This window comes from Taudactylus pleione, unplaced genomic scaffold, assembly GCF_031769625.1.
Source record: "Taudactylus pleione unplaced genomic scaffold, aTauple2 ptg000189l, whole genome shotgun sequence".
NCBI lineage: Eukaryota > Metazoa > Chordata > Amphibia > Anura > Myobatrachidae > Taudactylus > Taudactylus pleione.
The window spans coordinates 785,369-810,094 of NW_028284591.1; the positions used below are offsets into that span (position 1 = coordinate 785,369).

Below are 24,726 nucleotides of genomic sequence, written 5' to 3' on the forward strand. Positions count from 1 at the left end.
GTGCCAAGCGTGTGCCTGTGTCATAAGTAAAGGGCCGGCTGGCTTGACCGTTAAAGGGTGCTGTAACCCCCAAAGTACACTCCAGTCCAAACCAAAAAAAATATAATTTTCTGTGTTTGTGAATTGTGTGCGCAGTAGCCGCACGTGCATCAACAAAGTAGTGCCAAGCGTGCGCCTGTGTCATAAGTAAAGGGCCGGCTGGCTTGACCGTTAAAGGGTTCTGTTACTCCCAAAGTACACTCCAAAACAAAAAAATATATATTTTCTGTGTTTGTGACTTGTGTGCACTGTGGCTGCACGTGCATCAACAAAGGAGCAGCGCCAAGCGTGCGCCTGTGTCCCATAAGTAAAGAGCCGGCTGGCTCATTTCTTAAAGGGTGGTGTAACCCACAAAGTGCACTACTCTCCAGCAAAAATAAAAAAATATTTTCTGTGTTTGTGTGCGCTTTAGCCGCACGTATATATCAATATAACATAAATGGAGGACCAAACTTTCTCCGATAAAAATAAAATAGGGAAAGATCAAGAACCACTTCCTCCTAGTGCTGTTGCTGCTGCTGGGAGTTGTTCATCATCCCAGAGAGGAAGTAGGAACATCACTACTTTTACTAAACAATTGACCCTCCAACAGTCCCTAGCGATGAGGATGAAGTACGACAGCAGTCATCCTGAAGCAAAACGTATAACTGAGGCCTTGACTGCTATGTTGGTGTTAGACGTGCGTCCGGTATCCGCCATTAGTGCAGTGGGATTTAGACAATTGATGGAGGTAGTGTGTCCTCGGTTCCAAATCCCGTCTAGATTCCACCAGCATCCTCAAAGCAGCAGCGACAAGCGTGCATCTGTCTGTTAAAGGGTGGTGACACCCTCAAAGTGTGCTACACAAACAATTAAAATATTGTTAATTTTTTTTCTGTCTTTGTGAATTGTGTGGGCTGTAGCCGCACTTGCATCCTCAAAGCAGCAGCGACAAGCGTGCGTCTGTCTGTTAAAGGGTGTTGTAACTCTCAAGGTGCTCCAAAAAATATATTTTTTTTTAATGTGTTTGTGACTTGTGTGCGATGTTGCCGCACTTGCATCCTCAAAGCAGCAGCGACAAGCGTGCGTCTGTCTGTTAAAGGGTGTTGTAACTCTCAAAGTGCTCCAAAAAATAAAAATTTTTTTTTAATGTGTTTGTGACTTGTGTGCGATGTAGCCGCACTTGCATCCTCAAAGCAGCAGCGACAAGCGTGCGTCTGTCTGTTAAAGGGTGGTGACACCCTCAAAGTGTGCTACACAAACAATAAAAATATTCTTCTTCTTTTTTCTGTCTTTGTGAATTGTGTGGGCTGTAGCCGCACTTGCATCCTCAAAGCAGCAGCGACAAGCGTGCGTCTGTCTGTTAAAGGGTGGTGACACCCTCAAAGTGTGCTACACAAACAATAAAAATATTCTTCTTTTTTCTGTCTTTGTGAATTGTGTGGGCTGTAGCCGCACCTGCATCCTTAAAGCAGCAGCGACAAGCGTGCGTCTGTCTGTTAAAGGGTGGTGTAACTCTCAAAGTGCTCCAAAAAATAAAAAACTATTTTTTTAATGTGTTTGTGACTTGTGTGCGATGTAGCCGCACTTGCATCCTCAAAGCAGCAGCGACAAGCGTGCGTCTGTCTGTTAAAGGGTGGTGACACCCTCAAAGTGTGCTACACAAACAATAAAAATATTCTTCTTCTTTTTTCTGTCTTTGTGAATTGTGTGGGCTGTAGCCGCACTTGCATCCTCAAAGCAGCAGCGACAAGCGTGCGTCTGTCTGTTAAAGGGTGGTGACACCCTCAAAGTGTGCTACACAAACAATAAAAATATTCTTCTTTTTTCTGTCTTTGTGAATTGTGTGGGCTGTAGCCGCACCTGCATCCTTAAAGCAGCAGCGACAAGCGTGCGTCTGTCTGTTAAAGGATTCCATCGGTGACAGCATCCAAGTAGGCATGTCAGACAGTCCGTACCTGTACTGGCAGGAAAAAGAAGCAATTTGGAGGTCCCTGTACAAACTGGCTCTATTTTACCTGAGTTGCCCCCCCTCCAGTGTGTACTCCGAAAGAGTGTTTAGTGCAGCCGGGAACCTTGTCAGCGAAAGGTGTAGGAGGTTGCTTCCACAAAATGTGGAGAAGATGATGTTCATAAAATGAATTATCAACTCTTCCAGGGAGACCAGCCTCCAGAACGTACAGAGGGACCTGTGGTTCCAGCAGGGACGAATTAATACTCTGTGAGGATGAGGATGTACACACTGAAGAGGGTGAGGAATCGGTGGATGAGGAGGATGAGGATGACATCTTGCCTCCGTAGAGCCAGTTTGTGCAGGGACAGATTAATTGCCAGCTTGTTTTGTGGGGGCCCAAACGAACCAATCATTTCAGCCACAGTTGTGTGGCAGACCCTGGTGCTGAAATGATTGGTTTGTTAAAGTGTGCATGTCCTGTTTATACAACATAAGGGTGGGTGGGAGGGCCCAAGGACAATTCCATCTTACACCTCTTTTTTTTCTTTGCATTATGTACAGTTTGGGGCCTAGTTTTTCAAACTGCCATCCTGTCTGCCACTGCAGTGTCACTCCTAGATGGGCCACGTGTTTGTGCCGCCCACTCGTGTCGCTTAGCATAGTCATCCAGCTACCTCGGTGCAACCTTTTGGACATAAAAACACTATTGTGAGGTGTGAGGTGTTCAGAATAGACTGGAAATGAGTGGAAATTAAGGTTATTGAGGTTAATAATAGCATAGGAGCAGAAAAACCTACAAATTCTGTGATTTTAGCTGTTTTTATGCTTTTTTTCAAAAAAATACAGATCCAAAACACAAAACCCAGAACCCAAAACACGGAAGGGTGGTTTTGGCAAAACCAATCCAGATCCAAAACACGAAGAAAGATCCAGATCCAAAACCAAAACACGAAAAGTGGCCGGTGCACACCCCTAATATATATATATATATATATATATATATAAAGAATTACTGACATTGCCAGTCCAGGATATGAACACTCTGGACAGAGGACTTGATTGCTGGACTGTTCGGAGTAATCCCGGATGGGTGACAACCCTTTATTCCATAAGCTTTATTGAGCAGAAAAACATACTGAAACATAAGCATGGAGTGCATATGGGCTTAATGCCAAGTTGGATGAAAATAGTCCGAAATTATACTAAAGGGAAAAAAAACGCTCGCCCATAAGCAGAGCTTTGTTTTTTGCCATCCACCTGCCCCTATCTGTACACAGGGTTTGCTATTTGTCACTTGCTCAAGCCTATACGTGGTACAAAAGATGCATCTGTAAACAGGAGTAGTTACTCTTACGTCCAACTCTGCATCACTAAACATTGCCTATGTGAGGGCGCCCCATGGGATCCCGCCGGTCAGAATACCGACAGCGGCACCCCAACAGTCTGAATCCCAATGCATGCAGGTAAGCACCCTAACCCTCCCTTCCCGCAACCCTAATCCTCCTCCCCCCCACAGCCTAACCCTAACCCCTACCCTAATACTTATCGTCGGGATGTCAGCGGTCAGGATGCTGGAGCTGGTATTCAGACTGCAGTCGGGATTCCGGCACTGGGATTCTGACCCTAGGTATCCCAACCACAAGGATGCCGACTACATCCCCACCCCATGACCACCCAGTTACAACGCCTCAGTCGCAAGTAGGGATCCAACTGAAATGCATATGACCCTTCACTGTCCGTGCTTGTATACAGGGGCGCCGAGAGGGGGGGGAGCGGGTACAGATTACCCGGGCCCGGGCTTCCTGAGGGGCCCGGGTCCGACGCCGCCCCCCCCTCCCTCACAGCAGAACAGCACACAGCGTGTGCTGAGCTGCAGTTGGAGACTGCTCGTGGTTGCTGAGCAGCAGCCACAGCAGTCTCCTATGCCTGTGCGGGGGAGTGATCACACTGATCGTGCCCCCCCTGGCTTTGTGCCGGGCTGAGGGGGCTCAGAGTGCCCCCCTCCCTGGCGCTGCCGCTTCGCAGCACTGCAAATCTTTTTTATTTATTTTTGGGGTGTCAAGGGGGTGTGGCCACGCCTCCCGAGATTAGGCCACGCTCCCTATTACCGGGGCCCGCCTTGGCTCTTGGCGGCCCTGCTTGTATACGTCAGATCTGGAGCATGCGCAATGCAAAAACAGGCAATATACGCCCCTCCCCTGCAAATATTAAGTATCACCTGGATGTATGTACAGGGACCGCAACAGATCTCTCATCTATCCCCTGTTTTTGATTGCAAAAGCGGCCCCCATAGGCTTCGCTTGGCTCCGGTATGTAGCCCCATCTACAGATGGCGTTAGCTGTTGTAGACTATGGGCTAAATTTCCGATCCGTAGGATCCCTTGCCTGCAATGGCCGCTCGCACATACTCAGCCATGTATGCGCAGTAGCGCAGCTGGTTCCTGGTGATCTCATCAATCAAAAAATTAAATCCCCCCACAGTAACTACTTAGAAAACAGAAGCGACTCCCTGGGTGTACTGGATCACCCAACACAAATAATGCAAGATGGAGGGATAGTAGGACAAAATGGGAGTCTCTATCCTATTGGAGAACACTGGTAATACGATTACAGGCTTTATATAAACTACATTGCATATAATAACTAATAAACAACAAAGCAACTCATTTTTAAAATTTCCAATAACGCACAGCTTTTATATTGCACATTCTATTGCTTCTAATGAAAAAGAGCTGAGACCTTCAACAGTTTGCACTCCCGTACATTCAGACGCGCCTCTGTACAAATATTGCAGAGCGCGGTAGTGCTGTAACAATTTAAAACCAGGATAATTATTCCGTAGAAGATGATGCATAATTCCCAGCAAGGTAACGATCCAATAGTTGTTCATTTGTGACCATTTGTATTACAGCACTTCAACGGCGCGACAAAAAACGGCACAATGTGTGACATCGATGTGTGTCATCTGCTGCGGGTAATAAAACATAATGCAAAATAAATATAAAAGTGTAATAATTGTAATCAGGTTTTTCCTGATTGTATTGCTGTTGTCTTATATTACACGATGATTATAGCCTGGAGTGCTAGTTCTGCGGCTGTCAGTCACTTGCTCACTCGCGGATGTACGTAGAGATACAAGAGGAGAGGCCGTAAAATGGGACCCGGAAGGTGTTTGTTAGTGTTCCAATTTCTGCAGCTGACATAACATATAACTGAAAGGATGGTAAACATTCTCTGGTGCAGTTCGGATGAGGCAACACATCACAGCTAGAAACCCCTTAAGAAAACACTTAAATCACTGACAATGTTTTGGGAAAAAAGCATAAATATGGAAGCATAAAAAGTACAAGATTTATATTCATTATGGAATTAATTTGGCAACAGCTATCCTGACATATGATAAGTACATATTGTTATATTGTGTATATATTATATAATTATTTATATATACACACACACTTTGGCCCTGATTCAGAGCCGGACGCTCTGACAGAGCGCTCGCTCTGAATCAGGGCCGTCCTTCCTGATTTTAGAGCGGCCTCCTGGCCGCTCGCATAGCTGTGGGTGACCACCCACAACTATAGCGAGCGGCCAAAAAGATGGTCGTGATCCCATCGGGCTTGCGACGAGACCCTTGTGGTAGGGTCTCGTCAGCCGCTAGCCCTGGAGTGCTTTTGGTTCTATCAGAGCCAAAAGCACTCCCCACTGACATCACTTGTGATGTCAGTGGGGCCGGTCCCAGACGGTAAACGTTCCCATGGGAACACCTCCGTCTGGCCAGCCACACCCCCGGCACGCCCACCAAAGAGGGTGTGCTGTCACCATCGACAGCACGCCCCCTTTGTAGCGAGACCCACAGCGACGGCTTGCCCGTCGCTATCCGGGTCTCGCGCATGCGCACGACGGAGCCGGGTCCGTCGTGCGCATGCGCACTGGCCCAACATCGACTCGCTTGCGAGCGCTCGCAAGCGGGTCTGAATCAGGCCCTCTATTAGCAGCAGATATTAGTAGCAAACATCTTCCTGGACAAAACGTCATCTTTAACGGACATCTGTGCCAATATGTCAGTGAAAGATGACGTTTTGCCCCGTTCCGAGATCCAAACTTGGCGGGAAGATCCGACCCAAAACCGGACAAGCTCATCTCTAGTTTATGTATAGTATATTGAGACAACAGAGAAATTGTCTTTTTTCCTAGTTATAGCCATATAAGAGGTGCTGCAGCAACTAAGATAAAGAAACCCGTTTAACTATTGGAGAGAGTTATTGCTCATTCCCTATTCACTACTGAATTGCTAACTACAGTAGTGTGTTGAAATTGCCATGCTCTTTTTTTGTGCTGCAAGCTCCTGTTATATGTGTGGTGATCATTATTTTCATATAGGGTCCTGCCCTAGATCTACATCCTCCTCACCCCATTAATAAATCTACTTGATTATTCTATTTAAAAAGGCTGTCACATAATATCATGTTACTGTGTGTATGGGGCTGGCCTCTCTGCTGCAGCCTGAAGTGGATAAAGCTTGTGGAGTCATTGTGAAATGAGAAGGAAGATCTGCTGGAGCTGCCATCTCAGCTGTAATGCAACCTGACCGACTTTGATTCATTCCTTTCTGGGAACAGCCTTCCTGAGAAGGCCATAGCGAGGGGTCTGCGACTGGTACTTCTGACACGCAGTGCAGGGCCACCCATGGCCCTTGCTTCTGGCTAACAGTGCCTGGAACAGCACCCTGCAGCCAGGATCGCTGCTGTGGCATTCTTTAGACTCTCCAGACATGCACCCTGTAGCCTGTACTACATACTTGCCGACAATCAGCTCCAGCCTTCCGGGAGGGAGCTGATTGTTGGCTAACAGCGGGGGGTGGGGCCGGCCATTGGGGGCGGAGCCGGGGCTGGTCACTTTGTTTCACATTGGGAGCGGAGCCGCACGATCGCGTCATCGTGGCTCCGCCCCCTCTTCACAATGCTGTTATTTTTGGCGTTGTGAAGCAGGGGGCGGGGCCACGATGACACGATTTAGCGCGAATCGCGTCACCGGCCCCTCCCACTGCGGGGGTTTCTAGTTTCTCAGGGGGGAAGTAGGGAGGGCCGGAGACTTCCGGGAAGCTTGCCTGCATTTTCGGGGGGCCGGGAGCGGCACCCGAAAATCGGGAGGGTAGGCAAGCCTGCTGTACTGTAGTGCCGTACCCAGCACTCCCGAAGATGCTGGTCTGCCCCCAGAGACTCTCTCAGCACTGCCAGTTCATTCGCAGTGATCAGAAGCCGCGCGCTGCACACTAACAGCACATTTATTTATTACCAGTTATTTATATAGCGCACACATATTCCGCAGCGCTTAGCAGAGAATATTTGGCCATTCACATCAGTCCCCGCCCCAGTGGAGCTTACACTCTGTATTCCCCATCACATGCGCGCACACACACACACACACACACACACACACACACACACACACACACACACACACACACACACACACGGGTTAAGTTTTGTTGCAGTGCCCAGCTCCAGATCACTGAGGAGTCAACATTTTGGCATCGCCGCCTCGGAGGGTGACACCCAGTGAGGTCTGCACTCCCCTAATGACGCCACTGAATCCATTGGGATGGAATAGAGTAAAAGAGCCTGGGATCTGATGAGGCTTACAGCAGGAAGGACCTAAGGGCCGGAGGTGTGAAGGCTTGGCACACTGTATGCGGCCCATGGATCTCATGCAGACTATGGCACCCTGTAGCCAGGATCGCTGATGGAGCGCTGCCGGGGCGTTCTTTAGACTATCCAGACATGCACCCCGATCTGAGTGTCCTCAGCATACTCCGCCCATCGCTGCACTTATTGGTGTTGCCGTCCCCACTGCGTGATGTCATGGCGTCAGGCGCGCTCAGGAGACGGGCCAGCACGGGGTGCATTTGAGCTCTGTTATAGTGCTAATATACACACACACACATATATGTATATATTTATACATACTGTATGTATTTACATTTCTGCTTAGTAGAACGACACTGGGGTTGCAGTAATCGGGTACTTCCAGTAAATCAAATCATTTTTCATAAATACATTAACATTATCAGAACAAAAATCAATACATCCCAGGTACTGGGATCCGGCAAAGCTGTATAACTGTATCATAAGTGTCTTCCTTAATACATTCATATTCTAGATTTCCAGAAATGCATTTACAATGTAATCATGTGCGGAACACTATTTAAACAGCAAGTGCAAAGCAAACTTTATGACTGATAAACTGAATTACACAGGCATAATCTGATTAGCCATTTAGCACAGAATTTTTTTTGCCAATCTCCTCCTGTAACATTAGACAGTAGCAAAATAAAAAATGAATTACTTATGGCACATGGAGGGGGGAAAGCAACTGACGTTAGTGCAGAACAAGAAGCAAATCATATGTATGAGAGGGGTATTCTCCCGACATTGTGCAAATTGCTAATGCGACGGGTTACCAGTATACTTAAAGGAGGGGTCTGATTCTCTACTATGGTAAACGGGAAGCAGTCGGGAAGCCGATGGACGAAAGCCCGACAGTCTAATCCCGGCAAGGGCTAAATGACAGGTGTCGAAATCCCGATTGAAGGTAACCCGGGCGCGGACAGCAGCGGGGGAGTGGAGGGATAGGTTTAGGGCTCCCAGGGGGGGTTAGGCACCCTCCCTGGAGTTTAGGGTGAGGCTAGGGGAACGGGGGTTAGGGTTAGGCACCCCCCGGGGGGAGGTTAGGGTTAGGCATATCCCCGGGGGACTTAGCTTTAGGCAGCGGGAAAGGGGGGGGGTTAGGTTTAGGCAGTTAGAGGGGGGATTAGGGTCAGGCACTTGGGGGGGAGGTTAGGGTTAGGGGGGAGAATGGGAATGGCGGCAGCCCGACAGGAGCAGAGTGCGACGCAGTGGAAGCCCGACAGCACTGGAAATCCCGATCGTGGATAGGTAAGTATCCACTAACCTAACCCTAACCCTCCTTAGGGGTGCCTAACCCTAACTTCCCCCCCAAGTGCCTAACCCTAATCCCCCCTCTAAGTGCCTAACCCTAACCACCCCCTTCCCCGCTGCCTAAACCTAAGTCCCCCGGGGGGGTGCCTAACCCTAAGTCCCCCCCGGGGGTGCCTAACCCTAACCCTCCCGGGGGGGTGCCTAACCCTGTCCCCCACGGGAGCCCTAAACCTAACCCTCCCCCCCCCCGCGGCTGTCCGCTCGCGGCGCCCGGCATCACTACGATCGTGATGCCGGGCGCCGGTCTGCCGGCGTCGGGGAAATGCGGGCGTCTACATCTAGACGCCCGGCATTTCACCCATGCCGGGATAAGACAGTTGGGAAGCCGGCTGCCGGTATATATAGGGAGTCGGCTTCCCGATTGCTTCCCGGAGAATAGGTTAGTCAATACTTACCTCTCGACGATTGGGATTTTCACTGTTGCCCGGATGGCGCTGTCGGGATTTTCGGCCGGCGGTAAATCATACTGAATCCATGGTAAACATCAGTATGTAAGTAGTGTTTTATTTATTTATTTTAATAAGCTTGCTCTCCAACTTTTATGTCCAGACAATATGGGATATTTACTAAAGTGAGGGTTTTTAGAAGTGGAGATGTTGCCCATAGCAACCAATCAGATTCTAGCTATTACAGTTGTTCCCAACTGTGTGCCGTGGCTCCCTGGGGTACCTCAGGGCACTTGCAGGGGTGCCTCGGGTTGGTGGTCCTGTACCAAATAAAATAATTTTTAGTCAGTGCGATAGGCAAAACCAGTGCTCATGGCTGCCAATCAGACAATATGTGGACAAAAAGAAGCACAGCCCTGTCACCCAGCACATAACTGACCCTAAGGGTGACACACAGTATAAACACAATTTACTTCATTACAGTTTTGCTCAATTTCTCAATAAGAAGCTTTTGCCCCATGGGTGCTGTGGAAAAAAAAAAAAAGCTGATACTCTAGGGTGCCATGATTCGAAAAAGTTTGGGAACCACTGAGCTATTAACTTCTCGAAGGTGCTAGAAAAATAAAAAGAATCAGAGTGGTTGCTATAGGTAACAGCTCCACTTCTAAAAACCCGGTCTTTAGTAAATATACCCCCTACCAATCCCCCTGAGATGCTCTCATCGTTTGGTGGGTGTGCAGAAAATAGGAGCATTCATGGAAGGTCAGGGTTTATTATAAGGATCAACAATCTTTATTTTAGGAATCACAGTAACATTAGTTTAGAATGCAGTTCAAACCAAACACCAGTAAACGGTACACCATACATGCCGACAATCAGCCCCCTCCTTCCGGGAGGGAGCTGATTGTCGGCTAACAGCGGGGGGGGCGTGTCCGGCCAGATGGTGACACGTTGGGGGCGGAGCAGCACGATCACTTTGTGGCCCCGCCCCCTCTTCACAATGCCGTTATTTTCGGCACTGTGAAGCAGGGGGCGGGGCCACGATGATGCGATTCAGCGCAAATCGCGTCAACGCTGTGGGGATTTCTAGGGGATTCTGGGGGAGATCGGGAGGCTCCCGGCCAAATCGGGAGGATAGGCAAGCCTGCGGTACACACCATAAGCGATACTACCATAGTTTTAAGGGGTGCAGCTGCTATGGGGCCCAGAGCTAAGGGGGGCCCATCTTCCTAGTCATAGTTACATGTGTTATATACATTTTTCACCATAGGCTGGTACATAGGGGCCCTTACAAACTTTTGCTATGGGGTCTTCAAATACTTAGGCCCTCATTCAGAGCCGTACGCTCTGAGCAGAGCGCACGCTCTGCATGAGGGCCGGGCTCCTTTTTCATGGAGCGTCCTCCTGGACGCTCGTATAGCTGTGGGTCACCACCCACAGGCTATACGAGCGTGCATTTTGATGGCCGCGATGGTCGTGACCATTGCGACCATCGAAATTGCGAGCCGGAGCCTGCGGTTGAGGTTTTCAACCGCAAGCTCCGGAGTGATTTTGGCTCTATCAGAGCCAAAATCACTCCCACTGACATCACTAGTGATGTCAGTGGGCCGGCTTCTGATGGGAGGCGTTCCCGTGGGAACGCCCCCGTCAGGGAGGCACGCCCCCGGCACGCCCACCAAAGGGGGCGTGCTGTCAATCAACATTGACAGCACGCCCCCTTTGATCGGACACAACGAGCGAAGGAAAGTCCTTCGCTCGTCGTGTCTGGCGCATGCGCACGACGGAGCTCCCTCCGTCGTGCGCATGCTCAGTGCAGACCATCGACCCACTTGCGAGCGTACAGCCGCTCGCGAGTGGGTCTGAATCAGGCCCTTAGTTACACACCTGAAAGTACCTGCTCAGGAAGGTCCTGTTAAAGTTCACCAGTACACATACCGTGGACGGCCAGCTGTGGAAATCTGAAAACTTACGCTGCACTTAGGGGCTGATTTGTAGCAAGACCACCTTCCTGCAAGGCTGCGGCAGCCTACTCAATAGATAATTCAAGGATACGCCTACGTATGGCGAATGTCCATGTCGGTGTGTGGAAAAATGCCGTCCCATGCACTGTTTTCCTCTGCAGCTGCAAACATCATCATTAAAATCTGGGACATGCACCCGCTCCATGCTAAAAGATATGAAAGAGGTGCCCCATCTAAGTGACAGCTTAGCGGACTTGCTCTATGTGGATTGGGTGATTCATACACAGGTGTGTGATGTAACAGTAACTCAGGTCTTCGCATTCTCAGCTTTTCTTTAGCTGTGCGGGATCCCATCAGCAGATGGTCTTCTAGATATATAGTTTCCGCCGTCTGCAGCGGCGTAGTAAAATAATTCTTCACCGTTGTATTTTACTTCTGTGGTTCATTCCTGATCATTTTAGTTGCAATGATCGTTTCACCACCTTCGTGCAAAGGACAAGTGGGACTCCCAGGGCTGGTGCTAAGGTGTTAGGCACCCCCCTGCAAACTATACATCTGCTCCCTCCCATTCTTTATTAAGGGACAGCGCGCTCGCTAGGATGTGATCACTCGTAGCTGGCCGATAGTTGCAATCTGCGCATGCAGCGCACGAACCATTGCAAACGCTCGGGAAGCAATCGATCGCTGCGCACAGACAGCCCAGCACAGTGAGTGACAGGAGAGGCTGTTTGTGGGTGGTAACAGGATCAGGCCACTAGAGACGGGGGGGGGTGGAGGTGCGAACGCAGGCGTGCCTGAGTGCTTCAATGCAATTTCAGAGGCGTCCATAATTAAAAGGCAGCGTCATAGTACACGTCACTTGGTTGAAAATCACACTGAAGTGATCGCAGTGCTTGCGGAAGGGTATAGTCAACCTCAAGCGCTGCGATCACATCCGATGGTGCTCGATGTACCAATGGTTTCATGCACTTCCAGGAGATGACGTGCGCAAGTGGGCGCCTTATGAATGACTGGTGGGCGTCTGCATACACTAAGTGATCGCATGCCAAGACATAGCGTGCGTGCTAATGCCTTGCCAGGCGTGCGCTGGATTTGTATACGCAGGGTGCGAGCGAACGCATCTAACGAGCAGGTCTGAATGAGCTCCATAGAGGCCCTGATTCACATTACACCATACAGTACTGTCATTTCTTTATGTTACAGCACACAGTAGTGCCCCTTATACACAATGCCCACAGTAATAATGCCCCTTACATACAATACCCACATTAGTAGTGCCCTTTACACGGTGGTGGCGGCGGCGGCACAGGGCCAGCTTACCATATTGTGCCTGACCTAACACACACACACGTAAGTAATAGTTTGTATCCAGGGTTTTATAATTTATTTAATAAGTGGAAATGGTCAGTCATGGGACCACTATACACGTCCTGTCCTGTGTACACATCAGAAACATGCTTACATGCCAGCTGCAATACTGTATGTAGTTAGACGTGTGCAGGACATGAGACATTTTCTGCAGCAGAATTACTGCTAGAAATCCACATTTGTTTTGGGTCAAAGTGTTTTTAAACTTTCCCAGCAGAGTCTGCATTAGATGTGGAGATTACTGTACATTATTGTCATTACTGTATAGACGTCCCCTATACAAAGGCATGTGCAGGGCAGGAGTAGGGTATATGGAGCTTGTTACACAATATGTCCCATGCTTTGCCCCCCCCCAACCCCCCTTCCTCTCCCAGGGACCCCAGCCCTGTCCCCTCTACCTCTGAGCTGCCAGGTCTTCCTCTTCCCAAACTCTCCTGCACCAAAACATCTACAGCTGGCAGAGAGGTAGTGAGGAGGCCTCCTGCCACCAGCACCCACAGCAGCGTATTTATCAGTGGTGGTTACAGAAGAAGAAGTTACACACATTTACTTTTAGCTCACTTTCTTGCAATTTCAATTGAAAAATGATAATAACTTTTTGGGTCATTTTCATGTGAGGAGGTATAAACAAACAAATGGCAATTTCCAAAAGTGTAAACTAAGGTAGAAATTTGCTTGGGTAGTGCAAAAAGACAAAAAGTTACTGGGACTGAATTGTAGCCAGCATGAAAAGAAAAAATAATTAAAACTAGGCAAAGCACAGGCGTGAGAAAAGCCTCTGCGGTGAAGGAGTTACACCATGTTCAATGATTAGCAGACTTTTTGCCAAGTAACATCTAGCAACAGCCAAGAGCCTATACACCCATTAGACCAGTGGTTAGGGAACAGAGTTAAATTACCCCACATGGGGTAAAATTAAATTCCTGGGGGTAATGGACGGACAGCCGGGCATGCATATGAATCTATAGAATGATTCATATGCATGCCCGGCTGTGCCGCAGGGAGGCCCTAAGCCGGACGCCCGCTGAGATGTTATTACCAGCGGGCCCCCGGCTCCTTCTCTGCAGCGCCGCGTTAGCCGGAGACTGGAGTTGTCTTCTGAACTCCAGCTTCCGGCTCTCTCCATGCGCACTATGGGAGAGATGTCATGACGTCTCTCCCATAGTTCCGAGGAGCAGCCAGGCGGACAGGACAGCGGCGGATGCAGGGATTAAGGTGTTTGTTGTTGTTGTTTTTTTTACAAGCGGCACTACAGGATCATTATATGGGGGCACTACTACAGGGTCATTATATGGGGGCACTACTACAGGATCATTATATGGGGGCACTACTACAGGGTCATTATATGGGGGCACTACTACAGGGACATTATATGGGGGCACTACTACAGGGACATTATATGGGGGCACTACTACAGGGACATTATATGGGGGCACTACTATATGATTTCCTTCCTTTCAAATCAAGGGGTAATGTCGGCATATCTAAATATATTTTGGGGTAAAAGGTAAAAAAGTTCCCTGACCCCTGCATTAGGCAATGCATACGAATATACCAAAATTCAGTCCTAATTGTTCCTCAATCAGAACGCTGGGGGAAAACAATTTTTTTTTTTTTTTTTAAAGGTCTGAAAGAAAAGCAATACAATAGTATAAATTACTTTCTGAAACCAAATATGTTTTCGGAACCATGGTTCGCTAGTTCCTGCTTCACACCTTATAATCTTTTGCTTTTACCAATGATTGAAAGTATCCTATTAAAATTGCGTAGGTTTTGCCTTCAGATCGTTTAGAACTTTAGAACTTAGAACCATCTATGGGCCTCAGTACCAAGTTAGAGTGCACATGCAACTCATGCATGACGGAGGCAGCCATTTTATTGGAGGATCCAATAGTCACAAAACTCTAGTGTTATTTTTGTATTTGTCACATATAGGATTAGATATAGATAAGCTGGGTACACACACACTGGAGTGATGTCATTCCGATCTGACAACAAATCTTGTATACAGTACAGTGTGCATGCAGGATATATGCGCTCCCGCGGTTACATGCCACATCATCAGGTTTGATGTGCAGCACATCAAAATCATCGGGCCAACATACTGGCTGAGTACACATCGCTCAGTGTCTACCCAGCTTAAGACTTGGAGAGAGATAAAGTACCAACCAATTAGCTCCCAACTGTCATTTTTCAAACACAGCCTATAAAGTGACAGGAGTTGATTGGTTGGTACTTTCTCTCTCCAAGGGCGGTATTCCTGTAGAGAGAGATAAAAATGTGAGAGATAAAAGGCCTCATTTATCAACGAGTTTTATCACTCACAGAAAGTGATAAATGTCACTGTGTATGATAACGGTGCTCCAGCCAATTAGCTGCCAACTGTCATCTGTTTGAAAAATGACAGTTGGGAGCCGATTGGCTGGAGAACCATTTAGCATACGCAAGGCGTTTGATCACGCTCTGTGATAAAACTCGTTGATAAATGAGGCCCAAAGTATCAACCAATCTACTCCTGTCACTTTACAGCCTGTGTTTGAAAAATGACAGGAGCTGATTGGGCGGTACTTTATCTTTCACAATGTTATTACTCTCCAAGCTTTCATGAATACCCCCCCCAAGCCTTAGTACATCTACCCCATAATCTCCAGTGCCCCTCATCTATCCTCAGATTACTCCATCTCTCTCTTCCCCTCAACCGTCTATTTCTTTCCCCCTTTCTCTCCACTTATTTTATCTCCCGCTACTCTCTCATTCTTTCCTCCTCTCGATCTCTTCAGCCCTCCTCTGCTTTCCTGCCCCCCGTCTCTCCTACCAATCAGTTTCTTGATCTCTCTCTCCCCTCTCTCTTGTTTGTTAAGATCTCAGTACCTCTTGCTGCACGAGCCCATGTTTAGTTCTTACAGTTGGTAATGCGCCAACCACAATAGCTGCAGCGTGTGCTATTCATGTCACTGCGTTGGACTGTGTGGGTGCGTATTGTGTTTTTGATACTTTATGGAGGCCTATTGTAATTATTTTCTACTTGTTTAGACGGTGGACAGGTGCAGGGTTGGCGGGTGCTCAGAGTGTGTCTAAGTTTATTTTGAATCAGACTCAGCAGTTGGCGTGCGCCATGCGCATTAGGTCAAATGCGCATGTGCTCGCAATAAAAATGTGATGACATCATTTGTGTCAGCAGCTGATTTTATTACATAGAATATTCTTAGCATTAACTTTTTTTCTTTTCATCTTTACTAGTAGTACCTTTGGGCATCCTCAATTTTTCTTTCTGAATGTGGCCTGTGCATCCCATCTCCTATCTTCTATCGTCTATACATTTTTGGCTGTAGATAATGCTGTGATGTTATCAGGCAATTATCAGGACTGTCTGTGTGTTCATCAGGAGGCGGTATTTAAAGAGTAAGTATGGGAAATAACAGAAGTGTTTGGAGACTGTAGATGTGAGTTATGCCGGAACTCTCTGGAAGTGACATCACTGAGACAAAGTTCATACCAACTGTCATTACATTGCAATGTGATGACATCATTTTTTTTATCAGCAGTCAATTTTATTATATAGAAAAGCAAAACAAAAGCAGTATCATCAGAGCTTGCATTGCAAGGATATGTTCCACATGCCATCATAACTATTTTGTGTGGAATACAGTGTTTTAAATAGTAGAAATTTCCAAGATTCACATCCCTTTAAAAATGTTTTCCCCAATATTTTTACCTGTAAAAAAGGAGGAAGCAATATGCAGAGACGTCAGCCCCATAATTTCACTAGCATAATTACAGCTGGAAGCCCCAGTGCAGCCACTATCAATGTGGTTTCAAGCGGAACTAGAGTATATATCGGTGAGATTATGTGACAGGAGAGTGCAGTGCCGTAACTAGGGTGGTGCGACCAGTTGCTGTTCTAGGGTACTTACACTTTCATACATTTGTGAATATAATAATTACAGGTTATTTTTCTATGTATAAAGCAATTATATATATATAAAAGCAGGTGTAAAAGCAGCACCTATGAGCGCAGCGGTAAAGTGGGCGTGTACTGCTACATCCGAGAGGCGTGTTATAAAATTGATTTACAGCCAAATGTAAATGAGCCCCAAAGCAGTCAGTAAGATCTACTGGTTGATGAGTACACACTGATACTTTTCAGAAAATGCCTGTAGCCATAGGGATCATTGTGCCTTATACCCAATACAGGGAAATTATACTAATGATCCCATTTGAATGTATATATCTCTGGATTTTTTATTTATATAACAGCTACATAATGGGCGTAAGGTACAATCAGGGAGACTGCTAGACTCTTCAGGGAGTCAGGGAGATTGCTACAATCAGGGAGAGTTGGCAAGTTTGGGTTTACGGAGACGCTTCAGCCTTATGTTTGACGATAATTAAATAAAACCTTATTTACATCTCTTAAGCTAAACCCCCTATCACACAGGAATACGATACTATTCATGTCTATGTTACCATATACCAGCACTACCCGATCTGATCAGCAGCGGATCAGTATGTACCAACTGTGGATTTCAGTGCTTGCATTTTTTTATTTTTTTTTTGCGAGGTGGCAATCACCTTTCATCTCATTTAACTTTAGATCGTGTTCGCACCTATTGGATTATTTGGGGTCCTCTCATTCTACGTCTTATAATATTTAGCTTTGAAAGACATGAAGGGAGTTTGGGTTCTTCTGCCCAAGCAAACTGAACTAAAGGCTGGAATCCACAAACAAATCCAAGAACACCCCAAGCTGCTGTTTTTTCTTGATACAGCTGCGTTTTTCCAGCTGCACTTGTTGTCTTGCATGTATCAGCACTTTCATCAAAAGAACATGAAAAGGAGCCATGGATGGCAGGGATTCATTCCTTCCCCATTGTGCTCCTATCACATCTGCTTGCCGAGAACCATCTAAACATCCTTTGGCCAAGGTGGGGTGAGGAGTTACGCAAGATCACGTTTGATCATAGCACGATAAGGGAATCTCTCTCCCGCTCTCCCCCCCAAAAAAATACAAGGGTGTGTTTGTGGGGGGAGGCGGTTGCAAATACAAAGTGACCCCCTTCACTGTGCTCCATAGGCAAGTTTTGGGCAATTAACCCCTGCGGTGAAACAAAGGCCACTAAATGGAATTCTTTCACAAGCTCAGTCACTATGCAAGGGATGGTAATCAAGACACAGGCTGAGGGCTTTGTTTAATAATTCCTTGTCATTTATGTGTGCCAGGCTTGAGATGCCATTTATCTTATCTGGTTGGCACAACTGTAGAGAAATTTGACTTAGACTATGGCAACTATTTTAAAGTTTAAGCACATGAAGGGGGAGGGACAGCAGTCAACTGAACCTTCCTGCACTGCTGAGTATTTATGCAGGTAAAGGGCAGCATGCAGGTAACTTACAGCTGAACAACACCTAACAGAACGCTAACTGCATAATAATGAAACCCTGTTGTTACACCCATAAATTGTGCACAGAATATGTAAAATTACCAACAAAAACGGTCCTTTAATAAACACGTGGCCAACTTTGTGTTTCGGCAATCGTTAGCAATGTTCTATGGCAGCTATTTATCCCAGGCTTGCAAAGATGAAACCTTTCATCCCGTTTCTTTCCCAAAGCACCTGCAAGTAACAATACAGGGACGTCAGTCCCGGTCACCTACAAACGTCAGGTACAAAACTACTGCTATGTAGTAATGACTTTGACATATCATCCATAAAATGAAGATGATCCCAGTTGACTATTACATGGAGTCACTATATCTAGTGCAAAGACAGAATTAGTCTATTACTGAGAAGATCAAATAAAATTACAGCATAGAAAAAAATTAAGCTACAGCACAAAAAAGGCAAAACACATTCCACTATATAGCACAATGCATTTATTTGGATTTTATTATATACACACAATAAAACTGACAGTTACTTGTTAATGTAAAGAATCTCAAATTTGAAATATATACACAGTATACACACACTGTGTAATATATATATATATATATATATATATAAAATTTAAAGACCCATTTTAGTTGCAAATGCAAAATTACACTCTTTAGTAACCAAACCAGCAGATGTTAACCTCTTCATTAAAATGGACCCTTAGTAAATTTACCCCCCCCAGTCTCTATATTCTTTCTAGTCAACAGGAATTCTGTCCTGCTGTCATGTAATGCAAGCATAATTACTACAGGTCATTTACGTCTGTCCAAAAATACACCCCCACAATGCATTATACATCATTCCCAAAACGAAAGCTTTTTTCTTTAAATACTTGCTGTGTATAATGCTGAGATAGCTGCCCCCATCCCCCACACACACACACCACATTTTATTATATATATATATATATATATATATATATATATATTTTAACTCACATACGTACATACGCACACATATACACACACATTTTGTTTTGTTTTTTCACACACACACAAACCTCTGAGACTAAAGCAGGTATGCTCACTATTACTAATTGGAAAGACGTGTCAAGTATCGAACAGATGTCATGAGAACGCGTGGATCAGACAAAGCCTAAAAAGAAATAAAATATACGGCCAAAAAAAAAATAAAAAAAAAAAATATATATATATATATATACATACATATATATATATATATATCTCCCATCTTCTGCATTATTTTCCAGTTTCACTGACTTAGATGGAACACTTATTTGAAATTAATTTGAAATGTAGCTATAAACACGTGGATTTTTTTTTTTAGCTCCAAAATATTTTGTTTTACCATGCTTGGTTCAGATTCTTTTTTTTTTTTTTAAAGCAAGAATACAAAAAAGTAACAAAAAACAACCACACACAGAAACAAAACCCACAACAAAATAAAAGTTAATTTTATTTTTTTCACCAAAAGAAACAGGAAAAAAAAAAAAAAAGGCTGTAACACAATAGGAGCAGAATAGCAAAAAAAAAAAATAAAAAAAATACACAAAGTGACAATAGCTCCAGAGAATGGGGAAAGAGATCTTAAGAGTTTAGATCAACAACATGTGTGTATTTTGAAATGCAGGCAGGAGGGAAGGTTTTTTAGGTGAAATAATTTCTCTGCAAGGCTGGAACGCTGAACACCTGCAAACATCAAACACAAACTGCTGTTTCGTTACTAGGCTGGAAAAAAAAAAAAAAGGCTTTCATGTGAAAAATGTTTCATGGGAATGTGGAGACTCTGACTCAAGTTACGTCCAAGCCTTCCCCTTATGGAGAGATGGCCGGAGAAGAGGGAGACAGGCTGGCAAAGCACAAACAGCTTTCTTGGTGTAATGGGGACAACACTTTACAAATTGTCAAGAGCCATCCTGCAACGGGGGAACAGGCTAACTCGGGAGCAGCGCAAATTTGCTGTGCACTGCAAAATCTGCATGGAGGAGCTTTGTTGCAATACTGTCCATGGCTTTCAAACGCAAATTATTTATATAACAGAAAAAAAAAAATTAAATAAATACCCAAAAGAGCAGCAGCTTGCAGGCACTACATAAAGCGGGCACCTGCTCCTGTCCAATTCTCACACACTCACAGCTGAACAAGTCATATAATTCTGTACTCTGACTTCTCCACTGCACCTGCCCAATAAGAAAGGGTGAAGAATGAATACTTTCATCTATCCGTTAACACATAAGTAATGATGGCCTTAAACATCCAAGATTCCAGCATGGAGCTAGCTGCAAGTAGTGTTGTGTGTGGGTATAGGTCCAACCTGTATAAATACGCAGAGGCAAAAAACACGGATGTCCATTGTACAACGGTCTATACAGTGATATTCTATATGCATATAAACAGACATGGGCAACCAGCCCTTCTAGCTGAGAAGTGCAAATAAAATCTAAAGCAGTCACATAATACAACATAACACTGGCCACTGCTATTGTCTGTGTTGCATCACAGGCCTAGAACAGGAGGATAAACTACACAACTTCACCACCATTGCAGAACCAGGCAAAAAAATAAAGACATTCAGAGTAAAAACTGTAGTAACACAAATTATAATACTGTTACAACTGATACTGTGATCAAAAGGTTATATGCATTGCCACCTGTAATTATAATATATATATATTTTATTTTTATTTTTTTTCACAGACCAAGTAAAAACTAATCTTTCACAAAGTTTTAATCACATCTATAACACACTAAGCACTATTGAATTCACTGGTTATAATACCTGTAAGTGCTTTAAAAAACAGAATGAATTAACTCTTTTAAACCTACAGGAAGCACTCATTCAAACAAATAAACATCAACGTATAAACAAATAAGTATAAAGTGGCACTTGCGATACCATTCCTGCTAATAATGGTAACAGAAAAATAAATCAAAATAATGTAAATCAACCAACACCAAACCCCCAGTATCATGTGCTCAGAGGGGGTGATAGCTGCTGTGGTGTTTGCTATGAAGTTTGAAACTGAAAACATGCATGAAAGTTCACATATCGAGCAATATTTCCTCTGGTTCATTTGCAGTAAAGAGTTGATGGCATTCAATCCCATGATTTCAAATTATGACTAGCATATACCACTACCTACAGGGCACGTGCAAGTGCCAGTCATTGTAAAACATTTCAGCTGTTAATTTGGGGATTCGAGTGTGTCACATCCAAAATCCTCTTACAAAAGTAGGGCTGGAATATAGAATATTTTTGGAATCAGAGAAGTGCTATATGCGCACAGCATTTGCCCAGAGCCTGGTTCATCATATAGATTGCAGCCAGCCATTTAGGTATCTCTGGTACTAGAATCCAATCTATGCATGACTGTGCCAAATTCACTGACACAGGTCCTATTCACTGGCATCTTCTACCGACCATCAACTAAAAAGCTCTTGACTAAATAACTAAAACTACTTACAGAAAGAAAGAACACAGACAATAGGCAGTGTTACAATGTATCAACAACAATATAACTTAATGCTTAAATGAGGAAATATATATATATATATATATATATATATATAATTTTTTTTTTTTTCTTCAGGAAAACCTGTACCCACTGAGTATACATATAGGTCACACCTTGACGATATAACCAGCCACAAAATTTATGATAAATAAACATCTCAATACCGAACAGCAGCAATTGATATTTAAAACACGTTTTACATACTTGGGCCAGTAAAATGTCCACTTGCCAAAGAAGTTGGTCCATTTTTCCCACTGCTGACAGGAGGGGAAAACATCTGAAACAAACAGAGCAGGATGAGTTTAAAATAACTTGGCAGTCCCTCTGTACAACCAATACAATAGTGTTCTAAATTAAAATAAATAAATAATAAATATGTATTGACTGGGTAGTTTCTAAAACATCAAACTTTGCCATTGTATCAGTCTTTTTTTTTTTTTTTAAATAAATCCGATTTCTCACCCATTCTCAACAGGGGAAAATAAATAAATAAAAAAATTAAGAAAATAAATAAATATTAAATTCATGTCAAACCTTTACTAAAGCTTCTGCAATATCCATCTCATTAATGATTGTTACACAATGTAAACATCAACTGCCACCTGCATTAAACAAAGCACTTAATCCGAAAACAGAGGAAGCAAGTCACAATTTCTAAAAAATTTTGTTTTTTTTAATATTATTTAGATTCTAATTGGTTTCTGTTATTCTACGTGTCTGGTGGATACGCACCTTCCCTGAGTCACAGATGCAGAAAAAAAAATTCTAACAAATGAAAAGTAGAAAAGAGGGGCTGTAATGTGCCTGGGGCTGATATCCTGTCCAAACTTCCGAAAGCCATCTCATAGGGAGGAAATTCTTTCACATAGGCAAATAATCTTGGGGTCTGAGGTACTATGCAAATCTACAATTGTGTAATGCAAGCAGTAGCTTAAAAAAAATATATATTATATATATATATATATATATATAATATATATATATATATATATATATATGTGATGGATGCTATACAGCTGCAGGCAGTGGTTCTAAAGTATGACACTGCTGGAATAATAATAATAAAAAAAGAATAGACATTTCTCTTTTCCTCTCCACCCCAAGTAAACAAAGAGACAAAAAAAAGTACATGAGAACACTGCAAGAAGGCACCTGGGGAAAAGCATTTTGCTTGGTAATTACAAGAGATCAGCTCTGGTCCCCTACACGGAAAGACAGGCAAGTTTCCTTCTATGTGAGTGCCAAAGAAGGGTAGAGACAACGAGAGAGCTGCGAGGGTTGGGAAACCGTCCAGAACTGACAGGACTCTGCAAACACTACAAGCTGGAGGCACAGTACAAATAAATAATAATAATAATAATAATAATAATAATAATAATAATAATAATAATAAATCCATCACAGTGCAAAAGAAGAACAAAATAATAAATAAAAACAGAGGAAAGGAAAAAATAAACACAACAAAATAAAAGGTCTATAGCATATTTACCGTGGACATCCGATAGCAACTAGTCAGGTATGTTTTATTTTGTTACCGCAGCTCAGCTAGTGGGACTGTTACATTGTGGCCGCAGCTAGTGGGACTGTTGCTAGAGGAGTTGTTACATTGTTGCTGCAGCTCAGCTAGTGGGACTGTTACAGTGTTGCCGCAGCCAGTGGGACTGAGTTGATACCACAGCTGAAGGGACTGTTACATTGTTGCCGCAGCTGGAGGGGATGTTACATTGTTGCCGCAGCTGGAGGGGCTGTTACATTGTTGCCGCAGCCAGTGGGACTGTTGCTGGAGTTGTTACATTGTTGCAGTGTGTGTGATTGCACCGTGGCTCCTTACCGCACTGAAATCCAGTAAATCACTCAGCTCTTTGTCCGTCCCTAAGGCAGCCATTCGCTGGTGGTGATTCATTTTAGGAAAAGGACACAGGCACCTAGGAACATGGGGGGGCAGTCACTGGGCCTGTGCATCAGGAAAGGGTTAACAGAATAAAAAAAAAAAAAAAGCAGAGGAGGGGAGAAGAGCTGGGAAAAGCAGAACTATTCGGGGTACCCAATCCCAGAGCTGTTTTTGGGGCTGCATTCGGCACGGCAGTGCCCGCTGCTCAGTCCCCTCCCCTCCAGTGCTGGGCTCGGGTGGGCATGGCTACTTACGGCTGGCAAGGGGGCGAGTGTGGGGCGACTCCTCCTCCGCAGCTCCCTCCTGCCCGGTGTGATTGGTGCCAGGCTCCGGCACAGACAATAGGGGGGGAGCAAAGTGGGACAAGTCCCCCCCCCCCTCTCTCTGCTCTTCTTCCAAACTTCCCAAGTCAGTGGGGAATGTCCTCCAGCCCCAAGTTCAGGGTGATCAGCGACTCCAGCAGCGGCAGACGCAGTAACTCCAGCGACAGACGCAACGACAGCGGAGCAAGAGCGCGTCCTCTCCCCCTGGCTCAGTGTGTGCTGTGTGCAGGCATCAGCGGGCTGTGAGTGAGGCTGGGAGTGGAAGAGGAGGGTGGTGAGGGGGAGGTGGGAGTGGAGGCAGAGAGGGAGGGAGGGAAGGAGGGTGTGTGCGGTGAGGTGACCACCCCCCTCCCATCCCCAGCTATCAGGATGCTGCTGGACACACATCCCCTGCCCCTTGGAGGCTGGAGGCATGCAATCTCCAAACCTGCTCCTGTCTGGACCACTCCGGCTGCTTCTGTCTGCACTCCCTGGAGCTGGGAGAAGGACCAAGCCTAGAAGCTCTAGCCTCCTACTGACAACCAGTCCCCTAGGCTGGCTGTGGTTGGGGGTATAGATGGGTCTGAATGCATGGGGGTTATTATGGGGTGGCTTAATGAACTGTATCAGCACCTGCAATGGCCTAAGACAACCTGGGACGCTCAGGCTGCTGTGGAACCACAAGTCCCAGTGAGCCTGACTTAGAGATCCATGACAACTGGAGTGCCACACGTTGCCTTCCTGGGATCATTCTACCGCAATCAGTTCCCGGGAAGCTGCTTTCATTCACAAAAGTTCTCTATCGGCTTCTGTTACTCTATTCCAAGTGTGGCTTCTTCCCTTAGGGGCTGCTGCTGGATTCACCCTTCCCATGCCACATGTCTTGTAGATTGTGTGTTGTGTGTCACTGCTGCAGAAAGACAAGATGCATTTGT

General features: G+C 45.3%; 1 protein-coding gene across 9 annotated transcripts in view; it reads right to left on the minus strand.

Annotated features, from left to right (window-relative positions):
• The window catches only part of TCF4 (transcription factor 4), a 431,493-nt gene extending 407,457 nt beyond the window's left edge, over positions 1–24,036 (minus strand). For 6 of the 9 annotated variants that reach the window (XM_088476445.1, XM_088476444.1, XM_088476441.1 and 3 more), the window contains exons 1-2: positions 23,430–23,501; positions 21,803–21,875 (exon numbers count right to left, since the gene is read on the minus strand). In XM_088476445.1, coding sequence (XP_088332571.1) covers positions 21,803–21,875; positions 23,430–23,501 — 145 coding nt within the window. The other 3 variants (XM_088476442.1, XM_088476449.1, XM_088476440.1) reach the window with 3 other exon arrangements.
• Positions 24,037–24,726: the final 690 nt, after the last annotated feature.